General features: G+C 39.6%; 2 protein-coding genes across 2 annotated transcripts in view; one reads left to right on the forward strand and one right to left on the reverse strand.

The window, feature by feature from the left end:
• The window catches only part of Ufsp2 (UFM1 specific peptidase 2), a 26,097-nt gene extending 14,241 nt beyond the window's left edge, over positions 1-11,856 (reverse strand). Inside the window, exons 1-7 of the mRNA XM_008853587.3 lie at positions 11,779-11,856; positions 8,925-9,004; positions 7,586-7,769; positions 7,437-7,503; positions 4,706-4,863; positions 4,105-4,297; positions 2,810-2,956 (exon numbers count right to left, since the gene is read on the reverse strand). Coding sequence (XP_008851809.1) covers positions 2,810-2,956; positions 4,105-4,297; positions 4,706-4,863; positions 7,437-7,503; positions 7,586-7,769; positions 8,925-8,988 — 813 coding nt within the window. The 5' untranslated portion in view covers positions 8,989-9,004; positions 11,779-11,856. The remainder of the gene's footprint in view (positions 1-2,809; positions 2,957-4,104; positions 4,298-4,705; positions 4,864-7,436; positions 7,504-7,585; positions 7,770-8,924; positions 9,005-11,778) is intronic.
• A 133-nt stretch (positions 11,857-11,989) lies between these two features.
• Positions 11,990-17,167, forward strand: part of CUNH4orf47 (chromosome unknown C4orf47 homolog) — a 26,577-nt gene continuing 21,399 nt past the window's right edge. The window contains exons 1-2 of the mRNA XM_029556403.1: positions 11,990-12,561; positions 14,916-15,081. Of these exons, the coding sequence (XP_029412263.1) occupies positions 14,978-15,081 (104 nt within the window). The 5' untranslated portion in view covers positions 11,990-12,561; positions 14,916-14,977. The remainder of the gene's footprint in view (positions 12,562-14,915; positions 15,082-17,167) is intronic.

Below are 17,167 nucleotides of genomic sequence, written 5' to 3' on the forward strand. Positions count from 1 at the left end.
GTAATTTGGGAGTCTTTTAGATAGACCCACTGAAGGGGTACCCCAATTGCCTCATCCTACGTCCCTGTTCAGCATGGAAGAAGCCAGAGCAGTCTGTGTCCAGATTCCCTATTTGCAAGTTGGGTAACCTCTTCAGAGGATGATGTGATAAGAATAGAAGGTAGGAATTGGCTAGGCAGTTAGGGTAAAAAACACCCCAAAGAAACGTAGCCAGTTTCTTGGCTAAAAGTCAAACTGTCCTTGGGCCTCTTAACAACATACTCTGTCTCTGTTCCAAAGGCCAAAAAGGTCAAAAGTATTTGGGAGCTCTTATCTACTCCCTAAAAGATTTTAGGGTTACCTCTTCAGAGGGGGGACTGTTTGAGTAGCAAAAAACCCCATTAAAAAAAAGAAAGAATGAAAGGAAGAAAGAGTACTTGAAATTGACAGAAAAAAGTGATGGGAAGATATGGGAAGTGTTGGAGGGGAGGGAGTGGGTGTGGATTTGATCAAAATAACTATGCATGTATGAAATTCTCAATAAAATTTTTTTTAAAGTTAAAGAAAAAAAAGCATAGGAAGTTGTTCAGGAAAAAGTGATGGGGAGATATGGGAAGAGTTGGAGGGGAGGGAGTGGGTGTGGATTTGATCAAAACACTTTACATGCATGTATGAAATTCTCAATAATTTTTTTTTTAAAGTTAAAAAAAAAGATAGGCCTCTGAGATGATTTCTAAGAGTTTTCATGATAAAAAGGCAGGGAATTGAGCATGTAATCAAAACATCATAAACACAACAGGGATAGGAAACCAGGCTTCTTCCTTGGGTAAGGGGAAGGATAAAAGATCTGAGACCAGTAAGCAAAAATTCTCTAAACAGTCTTCTGAGAAACATGCTTCAGTACCGGGAAGATAATCACCAAACAAAAGGGAAAAAGAAACAGCATATATTAAGTACTATTGTTTTGTTTTATTTGGGTTCAGCATTTCATTCTCTTTTAAAAAATTTTTTGGCATTACTTTGTTTTTATTTAATATATGCAATATGTTAGTTGAACAATATTATTTTGTGATCAAAACAAAGTAACTGATCCATTTGCCAGTATTTTTTCAATAGCTTTCTATTTAAAATTGTAATTGATAAATTTTCTGGAAATCTTTTCAGTTCTAATTTTCAGGCTCCTACAAAGATTTTACCACTAGGCATGGGTGATTACAAATCATGTTGGCTTGTCCCTTACCATTGTATCACATTCACTTAATTTCTTTTTGGTAATTCATTTTAATTTGCATGACTAAATCTTCCTTATTAATAGTTAAACAAAAAGAAATGTTTTGTGTTTGTAGCACAGATAAGGAGCCTATATTATTGTCAAAAACTTAGCATTTACTTGGGACTTTCATAAGTCACCTGGATTCTTTGTAAGGAACTATTAAGAATTAAAATAGTTTGAAAGAAAAATATTAAGCTTGTAGAAAACCACTGAGTTTTATTGTAACATTATAAACTGGTCAATTCTATGACCGTGACAGAGCAATATTTTTAACAAGGAATAGGTTTTTCCAGATTTCCTCCTATTCTCTCAAAATAAGTGAAAATTAATGAACACCTTTGAAATGTTGACTGAAGACTTACATGTATACATACATACTGCTGAGTGCCCGGCCTATATTCTTTCTAGGGGAAGCTGGTCTGTCCACAGCCCTTTCAGATGGGGTTCTTGCCAAGTACACACTGACGTCCAGGACATAAAACGGACTCCTCAGTCCTCTAGAGTAATTATATCATATATTTATTTGGAGTCTTAAAATTTCCTTACAAAGTTCCTAGACAGTTTGAAGGTACTAAAAAAAATGTTATGAAACAATGGCCAATCACATATTCTTTTTGTTGGAAGCTGAACTGAAAAGTGCAGAGTAAATTCAGCAGTAAGAAGCAGGAACAGAGTTGCAATGAACGTATGCTGAGCATCTAAAGGAAAAGCAGGAAGAAGTTCTACACAACTGAAACAAGAAGACACAGAAGGTACTAGCTGACGAGGGATGAGCAGAGCAGTCAGGATCTGCCACACAGGAAGACACCAGAATGCCAACAGGGAGCCCATGCAGGCCTGCAGAGAGCCTAGACTGGCTGTCTTAGTGGCCTCATGTATCCTTAATTTAACCTCTTTCCTTATCCTCCACCAGTCCAGTCATCCTACAGCTTGGGCCTGTTCCTTGCAACCAGATACATGTGCTACAGGAAGTCTAGCACCTTAGACTTTTCCATAGGTGGCTTGGATTGTGCCCTTAATTAGCATGATTTATCGGGTGCAGAATGAAAAAAAAAAAAATGGGACAAACCTTTAAAGAACTCAGAAAATGAAATTTTTGTAAGAGAAATATGGTAAATACTCTGTAGTCCTAACCCTTTTAGATCACTACTGCTAACTCAAAGGATACTTAAACAGTGGTTTAAAAGAGATAATGATAAAGTTATTTTTTTAGGGATGACATATTATGAACCAATTTTTAAAACTTCTCTTGGGAACCAACAAAAAACAACTAATGACAATAATCAATCAAGTCTCATAAAAATTAGTTAAACTCGGGGGCTGGAGAGATGGCTCAGCAGTTAAGAACACTGGCTGTTCTTGCAGAAGGCCTGGTTTGAATCCCAGCACCCATATGGAAGCTAACACCTGTCCATAACTCTAGTCCTAGGGGATCCAACAGACTTTTCTGTCCTCCACAGGCTTTGCACAACATGGGTACACTTACCTACATGCAGGCAATGTACACATACACATAAAAATAATAAATAAAATACTAAAAAAAAAAATTAAACTCACCAAACCAGTCTCCATGTTAGGTGGACTAAGATTAGTATGTGGATTTCTAATGTAGCCATCTTTGTAGGGTTCATTTGGGAAGTGATAAGCATTAGACCTTTTGAAATAAGGTCTGTCATGAGGCAGATTGAAGAGATCATGTAACTCCTAAATAAAATTAGAATCAATAGACAAAGAAAAAAATTAATGATTTAGAGTCTCTGTTATAAAACAAAGAATTAGTATGTTACCTATACATTTTTCAGAAACATGACTTAATTATTTAAGATCAATGGGTGTGAATTAGATGAAAAACATGCGATTTGTTTTGTTTATATGGATAGAAACTAGAAGGGAATACAAAAATATGAAAATAACTTGTTAGAGAGAATTGGGATGCTTTGTAAATCAGAAATTGTAATTTATAATGATGTATCAAAGTATTTTGAAACACTATGTTTACAATGCTTTACAAATATAAGTGCAGTGATTACATTACAGAAAAGAAGTTGGTGATACAAAACCATCCAAAATGGCTTGAATAGGCAGATCTTTAAAATGCACCTCCTTAAGTGCATAAAAAAAATGCAATAGTTACTCTTAAAAGTGTGGCCTATCTCCTGTGTACTCTAATGGTCGGAATGGGTTAGCTCATGTAGCATTGTCTGGAAATCAATTTATATCACACTTACAGGGCAGTAGAGAGGGTTAGAGTGTTCCACTTCTTCTTAGGGAAGGAGTTTATGAAGAGGATCTATGGCATAATTTGATGGCTACACATGACAAAAAGATGTATTCTAAAATCCATTCTTTTTGCCAATAAATTTTCTTTATTGCCGGATGGGTTTTCTCCAAAATTTCTTTAATGAAACTTAAATACCTTATTTATATGATTATAAAATTATCATAAATCATAATCAGAATTAACACAAGCTCTCCTTTTGTACCACACTGATGTCTTTTTCAGAAATCTGGAAGTAACAGAGGGCAAAGGGGTTCCTTAATATTCATCAGCTTCTCTAGGTATGTACGCATCTTTCCACTTACATTTTTCACTATCGAAAATATAAAATTTCACAGATTGTATGAGCCACACTGAGCATTTGAAATGAAAATATTACATACTGTACTAAACTAACATATTTTACATTAGCACTTAAAAAATTTCATGAAATAAAAATAATATGGAAAACTAATAGTCTATTTCTTTACTTTTAAATTAAGTCACAAAATAATTTCCACTTATTACAAATTGCACTTAAATACAAAATGAGCAAGAGTCCTTTTTTTTCTGAGAACAGATGAACTGGTTTTACCTTTCTATAGGCCTGCAGTTGAGCATCTGGAATTCCTGATGGATATGATATTGTTACAAGATTTTTTTCCCCTGGCAATAAAAAATGCAGTGGTTCAGGAACCACAATAGATGTTCCTTTCATATATCTCAAAATGCATTTTTCCATATCAGTTAGTTGATTATGAATTGCATCCACTAGAAGTTTGCGAACTCTGCAGGGGAAAATATTTAAGTACATTAACAAAGGCCACAGCGGTTACTAAATGAAAATGCCTGGTCTATTAAGGTATATAATATAATATAATAAAAACAAACAAACAACAAAAACCCCAAACCACTTCCTTGGACAAGGTCTGTTAAAGGAAGTTTAAATTATGCAAAGTCAAAGAAATTGTGTAGTGTTCTGGGTGGATGAGGGGAAGCCCCTAGGTTTGAGCATACTCTCCCACTTCTTCAAATAAATATTTAATTATCTTAGGTTGACAACAATGAGTACAGCACAGTGAAAACAACCACTATCACCCTGGATATGCCTATGTAATATTTTAAAAAATGAGTTCTTATTACTTTGAGGGAGGGGTCCTCATTGACCGTGGAAGTAACAGTATGAAAATACTTACTTTCCCCATGTTTCTTCTGGGGCAACAGATACAATTGCATCGACCGGCAAGGTCATATTAATGTAGTGGTGTCCTCCACTTTCTCTTTCGATGATGGGGCTTACGGCTCTCGGAGAGGTTGACATTTCCAGCATAAGATCTATATTTACTATTTGACGCTATATAGACAAATAGTAACAGTTAACTTGTAGAATATTAAACACGGGACATAAAGGCCAAATAAAAAGGCTTTTTTAAAGGACAGTATATAAAACTATATTATAGTAAATAAAGGAAATTCCTTTCTGTTTCAAAATAATCTGGAAGAATGTGGAGAGTGGTTGTCAAGTACAGACAGAATCAGATTGGCCACATGTTGATAAATGTTAAAGCCAAGTATAGTGTTTACTGTATATCATAAAATGTACACTGAACATCATAAAATAAGCACATATCAAAGGAGCTTAAAAAAATAAATCTAAATCCCAGTACTCAGGAGGCAGAGGCAGGCGGATCTCTATGAATTCAAGGCCAGCCTGGTCTACGTAGTGAGTTCCAGGCCAGCATAGGCTACAGGGAGACCCTGTCTCAAAAAGACCAAAAATAAATAAATAAATCTATATGCTCCTGGTATAGAACAATTCTGAAAAAAATCTGTGTTTTGAACAAACAGCAAAATAGAGGATGCTGGGTGATGCTTCTCATTGAGATCAGGTAGGAAATCTGTGGAGCTGAAGGGGAGCTGCAGGCAGCAATGTAATTTACCTGGATAAATATGAATATGCAGTATGTGCACGCACACATGCATGCATGGTAAACGTATGTGTGTGCACTATGGAGAATGGCTGATTCTTGAGCTAGAAGAAGGAAAGTACATGTTGCATGGGGTATTTTATGGATGAAAGCAGGGAGTATCCAAAAATAGTTTCAAAAGGGTACCAAAGCCAGCTTGGGGAAGCTTCTATGGTCAAATCTTGGAAAATATGAATGTCAAAATAACTAATGATGGCACAGATTATAATTCATTGAATAACATAAGAATCCATGCAGACAGTAAATAAAGAGAAAAAAAAGGAAAGCTCTATTTTACAATATAATGCCTCCTAATAAACACAGGAAATGAGAGACAGAAAAATCTGATGGGGCATACACATAGTCTCCCAGTATCTTTCCATGACATATTAATTATATTGGAAAACGTAATACTTTTACAATGGATAAAACTGGTGGATAACCATAAGTAACTGATTAAAACATGCACATCACCAATGTAGGAACACCCAGAAAGCACCTGCTTGTTTAATATGATGTACTGAGACACAATATAACTTCTATGATAGTTTGGCTAACAATGCAGGAATCTAATCACAAGAATGCATAAAATGAACCTTTTGGGGGAACACACAACAAAATAACTGCCACTTACTCCTTAAAGTGCCAAAGTTCAACACTTAATAATAATTTCCAAATCATTACTTACAACCTATAGTTTTATACACTCCACATTTTACAATTTAACAGCTTATCAGTGTATCTCAGTTGTATCTTAAACATAACCAAACTGACCTCAGGTCTTCTCCACCTTCTTCTACCTAAGGAAGGCACTAGTTATGCCATATCCAATTAGTTTCCAAGTACAGTCCATTCTGTCTCCCAAATATGCCTGTGATGGTGAGCATTAACTGTCACCTTGATAGAATCAAGAATCACCAGGGAGCTGGCTTCTGGCATGCTTGTGGAAGACTGTCTTGATTAGGTCAACACAGGTGGGGAGACTCACCCACTGCGAGAGAAGCCATTCCTTGACAGGGCTCCTAGACCTCATAAGTAGAGAAAAGGAACTGAGCAGCAGCCAAATGCACTGTTCTCCCCTGACCAGCTGCTTCAAACTTCTGCTTGCTTGAGTTCCCCACCATACCCTAAAATAAACTCTTCCTTAAGTTGCTTTGGTCAGAGTATTTTAATCACGGCAACCGGAAAAGACACTAAGACAATGTCTTATGTCTAATCTTTTTTATTTCTGTAACTAGTGGTTTAGTTATGCCTTGTGTCTAGTCACTCTCCACCTAACAGCCTAGATCAACTCTAGTGATACTTGTACAACTTCCTGACTTGAAGAAATGGCTCTGGAAGTTATGGCACATGGCAATGATTCAGTAACATTGGTCAGTAGAACAAAAAACAGTATGAATAAAAAGAAATTCTTTAACAGCTCTTTCTTACATAGTACAATGTATCGTTTTATCATGTTTAAGAATGGATTCTTTGGGCTTGAGAGATGGTTCAGTGATTATGTGTACTTGCTGCTCTTCCAAAGGACCCGGGTTTGGGTCCCAGAACCCATGTTGGGGCTCATAAGCCTCTGTAACTCCAGTTCCAGGAGATTTGACACCCTCTGTAGGCGCCAGGCACATACATGGTGCACATACATGCAGGCAAAACACTTATACAGATAAAAATAAATAAATCTTTAAGAATAAACAAGAATGGATCCTTTTAATTTACTTTTAAGCAATATGTAAATGCACTCAATCTGTTTTGTTTTGGTAGGAACAAAAAGAGCATTAAAGTAAAAGCTTCAAAGTTACACACTGCAACAAGAAAAAAGCTTAGATATATAAAACAGGCACAACCCTTTAAGGCCTCAATATTCTGAATTAGTAGGTTAAATTATCTCCTACATCTCACTTAACTCCAAATGAAAGGATTTAATGCTTTTTTTTTAATCAGTAGAGAAGACAGATTTGCTTACCACATCTGTTAACTTTTTGTCTTTCTTTCTCATGAATTTTCGTTTTGTATCCTCTTCCTGCTCAAATCTAAATTTTTAATATACAAAGACATTTACAAGTATGAAATCATGTTTTGAAAATATTTCCAGACATCTTTAAACATACTCACTGAATACAGTGTATTATGTTCTTGCAGGCAGAGCTGTCAGTCAGCTCTCCTGGGATGGTGTTTACGTCACTGTTTGGCCATAGATAAACCGAGCTGTGGCAAATTCTGAACACAAGTGCATCTGAAGAAAGCTTGGCGGACAGATCACTCAACACATGCTTTAGTGCATTCTTGATAAACAGTTCTAAATTAAAAGAAAATAGAAGTTATAAAAATCTTAAAAACTTTCAACATGGATATTTCTAAACATACAACAAAAGTAGAACATAGTGAAAACGACTTTCAATACCTATTACCCATTTTCAATCATTGTCACTAATTTTGCCCATCTTTAAAATTCTTGGACCGTAAATTTCATTCTTTTAAAATACACAACTCGGTCAGTGGCTTTCAGTATCTCTACAGGATTTTATCATCGCTACTGAATCACCTCACAGAGTACCCCGGCCCCATTAGCTAGCAGCCATTCTCATACCCCTCACTTCCCACTGCTTATCTTTCCCACCTTTCTGTGGCTCTAGCATCATAGACCACACTTTTCACCAATGATCTCATGTATTATCAAGGCGTCAGCTATTATCCTTCAAGTCTGTGTTCTCCTGCTCCTGTTCTAACCACTCTCCCAAGTTTCAAGTTTTAGGCTCAACCAAATGTCTGTTAGGAACTGGCACTTGAGGTCTTAGTGATGTCTCAAAAAAGAAGCAAATCTCGTAACAAACCAACTCCTCCTCAGATATTCTCTATCTCGGTTTATGACAACAGCCTAAGCCAGAAGCTTGAAGACATCCTAGGATCTGCTTTATGCCCAAAGCCTCCAAAATTCTTTGTTTTTTAACATAAGGTCTCCCTGTAGCCCTAGCTAGCCTAGAACTCCCTATATAAACCAGGCTGGCCTCCGTCACAGAGATTCGCCTGCCTCTGCCTCCCTAGTGCTGAGATTAAAGGCTTGAACCACCACGCCCAGCCCACCTCCAAACTTCTTATACCATTCCAATAGAAGACAGTATTTAAAAACAGGTATGGGAGCACAGGGCTACATATGATTACAAGTCTGCAGCATACAATTCTGGTACTTTATTTACATTGTGCCCATTAGGGATATTTACATTTTTTGTGTGACAAATTTCGTCAAGAAAGCTGTAAAGTTTCCTAAGGAAGATAACAATTTTTTTTTCTTAATTTGCACAAAGGTGCTCTGTGGGCTGGTAAGGGTATAAGAATACAGTGTCTAAATTTAAATCCCATTTATTTTTCCGATGTCTAAATCATTTTTATTTGTAAAATGGACAGAATCACCATTAATTCTATTAATAAAGAGGGAACGTTTGGGAAGACCTACCATTAGGAGTTGCTAATTGAAATGCCAGATCTAGGCCTCCTCTTATTCTGAAGAGCATATCCATAGTTTTTAAAAATCACCTAGAATAAATGAAACCACAATTCCTTATAAAGCAAAACAAGCCCATCTTCATATAAATTAGCATTTACTTCAGTTCAGGGTAAGGTGGTACTTAAATTGGATTCTTCTACTTATTCCATGAGTGAATTCCTTATGCATAAATAACAACCCCGTGACATTCTAAATCAGGGGTTTTCAGCCTTTATTCTACACCAAAATCACCTAAGGAGCTTAAAATTCTGACACTTGGGCAGCACCCTCATTGAGTCTGATTATTTGGCATAAGGCTGCCTAGGCAACTTCTCTCTGCTCCCTTCCATGTCAGTGATTCCAATATGGAAAAAAGTTGAGAACCACAGCACTAATATTTCTAATCATAATCTTGAGTTAAGCAATTAACATAAAACCACCAATAGCAAAGACCTGGCTTAAGAATGTGACAAGAATACTGAGCCCAGTACAATGAGACTTTGTGGCCAAACCAAACGAATGGAAAGTGATGCTACTGATGGTGAGAGTATAAACTGGCAGAACTCATCTTAAAGGTGCAACAGTGATTTCACACTTAGAAATTCAGTCCAAGGATATCTGAAAACTATGTAAAGATTAGGGTATAAGGTTAGCCTATCTGCCAACAACATGAATGCCATATAATTAGGAAAAAGTCAGAATTTACATGGCATAACCATTGATAGCGAAGGAAAAAAGCACTTGCAAAATGTAATTGATGAGCAGTTTCAGGTAGTAAATGATAAATGGCAAAAGACCTGTATCATTTTATCATTTTGTGTGTGTGTGTGTGTGAGAGAGAGAGAGAGAGAGAGAGAGAGAGACAGAGAGACAGAGAGACAACATAGAGGAGGGGACAGGAAGGGATAGAAGGGGAGACGGAATCCACTACATAGTAAGAGCCCTATTCTGAAACAAGTGAGGAAGAACTAATACCTACTGGGCTAATAACTGGGCACCAGACATAAATTAACTTTGGCTTTCAGACTACTATGAAGGTTTTTCTCATTTTGCAATCTTGTCATACTTCTGTAAGATCGATTGCTTTTATTTATTTTACATATTGTAACCTGTTGAAAGATCATACCATACATCCCAATTCCACTTCATGGAATTTATTCTAAGGAAACAATAAATGAAAATCCAAGACATATATTCAGCTTCAGTGCTGGCCCTGCATCCTATTGCTTGTTTTAACAAACCAAACCCTAAAGAATTGGGAACTACTGTGAGAGCAATCAGAAGTTGGTTAAGTAAAGAACAATATTACCATTTGAATAAAAATATTTGAAGATATAGAAACTGAAGATATAGAAAGACGAGTAAATTTTAACGGCTACTTATTGTATGATTTTGGATAACTTAAGTCTATTCTCTTCTGTACATTTATGAAAACGGTACACCTTCCTTGGATTGTTATGAAGGCTCCATAAAGAACCACATGTGAAAACACTACAGTCCTCTGATTCAAGATCCTCTCTGAAAACATATTTAAGGTAAAATCTGAGGGCAAGTAGCCAGTAAGTAATAGAAGCCTAAAGTAAAGATGGGGTGGAGGTGAAGAGCCCATTCAAGGCAGAGCGGCTGGCTGGTGAAAGGCCTGCTGAAAACATCTTTTAGGAAAACTAGTGCCGTAGGTATGACTGTAATAGTACTTGGGGGATGGGTGGAGGCAGGAACATCAGTATTTCAAAGTCATCCTTAGCTACATAGCCAGTTGGAGGCCAGTCTGAGCTTTGTGAGACCCTGTCCCCAAAACCCAAACTGGGCTCAAGAGATGGCTTAGCTGTTAAGAACACTTGCTTTTCTTCCAGAGGACCTGGGTTCAATTCCCAGCACCCATATGGTGGCTAAGAACCATCTACAACTCCTGTTCCAGGGGAATCCAATGCCCTCTCTTGGCCTCTGAGGGGACTGCACCCACATGGTGCACTTACATACACAAAGGCAAAACACTCATACACAAAAAATAATAAAATATAAAAAAACCATCGAACAACCAAAAATCAAAATCGAGCCAAACCAAAAGACTACTTAGGAGACTACCCAATTGTATGACAGCAAGAACATGGTGACAGGATGGTAAGGGTAGAGCGGGTGAAACAGACATGCAGAAGTAGAACACAAAACATCTGATTATTGACTGTACAATCAGGAGTTGAGACGAGGGTGGTGTCAGAATTGATTTCCAAGTGTTTGATAGGCACAAGAGGGGTGAATTGTGGTTCCATCTGCAGAGATGGCTACTGGGGAGGAAGGGTGTGAAGTGAACAGGAGAGGTGGAAATGATTCAGTTCTGAAGTTGTTGGGTTTGAATGAGCTCTTCAAGAAGAAGCAGTTAGCAGATTTAGGAATTATGTTCAGAAGAAAGGTGTCAGCGGGAGATGCAACATGGTAAAGAGCGCAGGGCAAAGTACACCTGAGGAAGGCAAAACCTAAGATATGGACTGCAGCCCAGGCTGAAGTAGGAGACCGGAAACCTGGAGTGCGGCATCCCGGAAGCTACGGGAGTAGGCTATTTGAAGAAAGTTACGCCTATCTTTCAGAAACCAAAAGTTCTTCCTACATGGCCTCCTAATACGCCAAACAGTGCCTCCCGGTGTAGATGCACTGACGCGGCTGAGGAGCCTGCGCGCCGCGGGACAGACCCAGGGAGCGGAGTTCGCCCCGCCACCGTAGCTCCTCAGGCCCGGCTCCTCTCGGTGGTCTGAAGCCATACTTCTTTCGAGGCGGCTTCTGATGTCTGAGGGGAACATAGGGGTCGATGACGAGCAAAAACACTTACCAGGTCCACCACCTGGAGGTGGCAGGGACGCTGACGTGGGTTTACAGGCTCCAGGGGAAGTCCGGAAGTGGCGTCACCGCCAGCCAAGGGGCAGGGCTTGGTTACATGGACTACAACTCCCAGCATGCTTCGCACAGGCGTCACGGAGCGTACCACACGACACCTCTTTGCCAAAGGCTGGTGGGCTGGGAAACAGGAAACTCAGCCTCAATAAGTTTTATAGGCAGTCTTTTGTAGACGTTCATCGATCCTCGGGGCTGTTTTGTGCGGATTCGAACGCTCTCATATCTTCCCATAGGGTGCTGGCAATGGTTTCTTCCGTTTCCGAGGCAACGTTCCGCAACAAGCGCAGGCAGTTCCGCGAGCTGAGCAGCAAGCACCCTCCACCCGCATGCTATCTGCTGGCTCCTGGTTCTACCAGCCCTGCGGTGTGACCCGGACTTGAGCTGGGGTTCTGAGCTCGGTTGTGGGATCAGGTGCCTTTGGAGAGGTGACACCGGGTACCCTAAATACCCGCCTACTTCAAGTCTCCTTCCCTGAAAGGAGTAACTTTACATCAATTTAGTCCAAACTGTTTGACGAGAACTTGTGTGGAATTCCATTTTTTTCTTTCTACTTGAATGTAAGCCAAGTGTGTGCTTTTTATTAAAGTCTCAGTTTCTTACTTCTACCAGTGAGCCTTCTCGGTAGGTTGGAGGTGTTTACAATTCCTCTGTTAAAGGTTGGATGATTCTTCGTGTTGCTGAAGAGCTAAGTGGGGTGTATGTAGTGAGGGAGTTCGAGGTAAGAGCTTTCCTGCATGACTGTGTGGCACTGTGTTTAGTCATTAGAATACGGTGATAAAGGAGTCCAGGGTGGTGTGGTGGCCTGGACTGTGGCTCCAGCTACTCTGGAGACTGAGGCCAAAGATTCCATTAAGCCCAGGAGTTTCAGTACAGTCTGGGCAGCGTAGTGAAGACCCGTGCCTCAAAATGGAGGTGAACAGAAATATGTTTCATACCACGGTTCCTGCCTCGGCCGAGCCGTCGGTTCACTGGGGGGAAACAATGAAAGGATGCCTACACACTCATGGAGATGACTGTGATGGAGGCTTGGGAAGGCTGTGTACATGTTTACATTCTGCTCAGATACAGACAATGAAAGAAGTGATGAACAAGTACAGCAATGCGGAGGATCTGTATTCAGGATGAGGGAAATGGTGGGCCTGGCAAATACATGCTTAAAGTGAGATAGACCATGGTACTGTGGCTTAAGACAGCCTCACCAGAGAACTGAAAGATAGCTGAGTGAGGGGGCCCAGGCCTGACAGTCCAGCACAAGGGTCTGGGAGCTGAGGCAGGAGAATCTCAAGCTCTAGGACCGCCTGGGTTACTCAGGAAAAAAAATCCACCTGAAAACTTCAGGAGAGGGAATGGCTTCCGTGATGACAGATGAGGGCTCTTAAGGGCTTTTGGATTTGAGGCCTTCTAGCATCAAGAAAGGCTGTATGGCTGGGGAGTGGGATGGAACTCTGAAATAATGTAAACTAAATAGTCTGTCCCAAGAGACTGGTGTTTAGTTTTCAAGTTTCCCTGATCAGGGGATTTGGGGGCGGGGGTGGAGGAGGCTATTGTATTTTCTTTCGCTTTAGTTTACGCTGAGCCTTCACTTGCCCCTTTGATGTTACATATTAGCAATGATTCCTTACATATTAGCAATGATTCCTCTACAGTTCCACAGACTCTTTGAAACAAATGGCTTTAAATTCAGATAAAAGATTATTACCTTGGATTATAAATTGGGAAGCAAAACAAGGCTTGTTTTGTTCACTAATATATGCCCAGTGCCTACATCCTAGTTTGTGCTTATAAATATTAGCATGAGCCAGGCGTGGTGGGGCACGCCTTTAATCCCAGCACTTGGGAGGCAGAGGCAGGCGGATCTTTGTGAGTTCGAGGCCAGCCTGGTCTACATAGTGAGTTCCAGGACAGCTGGGGCTACAAGGAGACCCTGTCTCAAAAAGACAAATAAATAAATGAAATAAAATAAATAAATAAATAAATAAATATTAACATGAGATGGAAATACTCATAGCTCATTGCTCTTCCTTTTTAGAATAGGTCTAATTAAAAAAATGTCTTGATAATCCTTGCATGCATTATGTGATAATTAATCTTTATTTGAAAGTTACCATTTCAAAAGAAAAGACCTTAGAGAATAATAGCACACTTGCGGGGAGAGGCAAGTGGATCTCTGTGAGATCATGCCCAGCTTGGTCTACATAGCAAGTTCCAGGCCAGCTGGGGCTACCAGGAGACCCTGTCTCAAAAGACAAGCAAAACCACAAAGCCAAAGTTGCAGCCTGTTCTTTAACAAATCCTAAGAATTCATGGTAGATTGTGGTTTTTGTTTTCATTTTTCATAAATTGTTGTTCAGGGGCTGGAGAGATGGCTCAGCAGTTAAGAGCACTGCTCTTACAGAGGATCTGGGTTCAGTTCCCAGCACCTGTCAGTAACTGCAGTTCCAGGGGATCTGATGCTGTCTTCTGACCTCCTCAGGCATTGCATGACACAGGTGCACTTACATGCAGGCAATACACTCATACACATAAAATAAAAATAATAAAATTAAAAAATAAACTATTGTCCTCTTCTCTCATCCCCTTATTCTAGTTATTTAAACTTGAAGGAAAAATATAACACAGGGCAATACCTGTAAGCGTGCAGTGTTCTGAAAAGCTAAGTTACAGTTTCCAATATCAGAGACAATATAGTATGTTGAAGTAATTTTATCTAAACTATGTCTTATGATTTAAAAATCTGCTTTGAACTTCTCAAAAGGAAGACACGATTCATGTACTATAGACGCCATACTCTATGCAGCTATTTTATCATTCCTCACTGATAGATGGCAGGTATTTCCCTACACGTTCCTTTGCAATTTGTGTGTCACAGAGGGTCAGAGGGAGGCTTTCTGGTGATCATTTGAATCCCAGTATTCTTCCCCAGCATCACACAGTTGATTCTTTCAATGCATAACTTAGGACTACTGTTTTATGGTGAATATTATAATTCTTAAACTAAAAGTAATTTGTTTTTGAAATTTAATACTTATTTTTTCACTAAAAACTTCCCCTGTATTTTTCAATGTAAAGTAGGATTTTGCTATAAAAGAGCAGAATTAAGAAACTGTCTGAAGTAACCACCACAAGAAGCAATCATGCCTGTAGAAGGAGGAGGGAAAACAGATATGGAGAGGGTTGGCCTCTTCAGCGAGATGGAATATACTACTGTGGGTGATAAATATGTGTCACAATTTAATCGTAAGTATCTTTGGTGTTCATGTATAGTCAAATACTGTGCATTTTTACATATGAAAAATTGAATTTAATTTTAGGGTAAATGATTTTTTAATGTATTTATTTTCATTTTATGTGTATGAATGTTTTGCCTGCATGTGTATAATGCACTTGTGTCATGCAGGCCAGAAGAGTGCATGGAATCCCTGGAACTAAAGTTACAGACATTTGTTAGCCACCATGTGGTGCTGGAAGTCAACCCTGGGTCCTCTGCAAAAGCAGCCAGACCTCTTAACCACTGAGCCACCTCTCCAGCCCCATGATAGTTATTTTTAATGGTCTATATTTTAGAGCAATGAGCTCTCGAGTTGACCAAGTTGTGAGCCTAAAGTAGAGTTAAGAGAGAACTTAATTTTATAAGAGTAGGCAGGTCATCTTATTGGGTTCCCTTAACTTCATTTATTCTTCATAGGTAATTTTATTTCTTTCCAAGTATATATGATAGGTTTATCCTAGAATACTTTTTTTTCCCCTTTGGTCTTTTTGAGACAGGGTCTCCCTGTAGCCCCAGCTGGTCTGGAACTCACTATGTAGACCAGGCTGGCCTTGAATTCACAGAGATCCACCTTCCTCTGCCTCCAGATGCTGGGATTAAAGAGGTGTGTACCACCACACCTAACTTTAATGGATACTTGACGCTGCTCTTTTCACTCTACAGCAAAGGAGCACTTTTCACATGGGAAGAGGCTGTTCTTTTGGCAAGTTTCAGGCTCCCACAAACAAGATAATGAGGTCAAAATCAGAGTATTGTGATAGCTCAGTAAAGTGCTTGCCACACAAGCATGAGTACCTGAGTTTGATCCCTAGAACTCATGTCAAAAGCCAGAAGCAATGTCATGGCCTTGAATCCCAGGCCCAGGAGAGGCACTTGCTGGTTAGTTAGCCTGGCATAATTGGCAGGCTACAGGTCAAGAGACCCTGTCTTCAAAGCACAAAATGGATGGCTCCCAAGGAATGACACCCAAAAATCCTCTGGCCTCCACATGCAAAAGTTTACCTGCACACACACAAAAAGACCAAATTGATGTAAGGACAGGGTGGGCCAAGGAGAGTGCAAGGACTTAAGGCTCATGTTAGTCAGTGCAGCATTAATGACTAAGAGCAGGGACTTAGTCAGACCTAGAGTCAAGTCTTCACATAACAACTATTATTTAACCATCTGAAACCTTTGTTTCCTTATCTGTAAGATGGAGTTAATGATTATGTCTCACCCTTAGGTGTTAGGGCTTAATTCTGTAAAGTGTTAGACATAAATCCATGACTCAATAAAATTGATTTTACAGGACCAACCTGAGAGGTGGTTATTGAGCCAGGCTGACCTGGAGGTGGCAAGTGTTAAGAACCAAGATTTGGCCAGGTATGGCTCAAACCTTTATCCTAGCACTTGGGATGCTGAAGCAGGAGGATTGCTGCGAGTTTAAGGCCAGCCTAGGCTACACAGTAAGACCCTGTCTTTTAAAAAGTGGCTGCTTCCCAGAAGTACATGGTTGCCTATATTTAACATAATCTCTTGCTGAGTTTTTTCCTACACCTACAAGTCTGCATAAGCTTCTGTATGCCACAACCCCATATGGCTCTGATTCTCTCTTGGTTTTTCTTAAATTCTATAATAGGGAGTCTGGCCCAGCTCCTCCCATAATCATCCTAGTTCAAGCTGCAGTCAGCAATGAGTCCTTCAGCTCCTCTTCCACTTCCTCCTTTCCCCCCCGGCCCCAAGAAGGTCTCCCTGTAGCCCCAGCTTCCCTGAACTGATATGGAGACCAGGTTGGTCTTGATCTCACAGAGATTCACCTGCCTCTGCCTCCCAAGTGCTGGGATTAAAGGCCTGCGCCACCATGCCCAGCTGCTTTTACATTTTTGAGATGGTTTCATGTGTCCTAGGCTTGCTTCAAACTTGCTATGTATCTGAGATAACTGAACTTTTGAGCTTCCTGCCTCTGCCTCTACAGTGCTAGAATTGTCAGTGTATACATCTATGCTTGGTTTTATGCAGTATTAGGGATCAAACCCAGGGCTTTGTGCATATTAGGCAAACACTCTTTTGAGCTACA

The sequence above is a fragment of the Nannospalax galili genome, unplaced genomic scaffold, assembly GCF_000622305.1.
Source record: "Nannospalax galili isolate Female #2095 unplaced genomic scaffold, S.galili_v1.0 scaffold46, whole genome shotgun sequence".
NCBI classification, from domain to species: Eukaryota; Metazoa; Chordata; class Mammalia; order Rodentia; family Spalacidae; genus Nannospalax; species Nannospalax galili.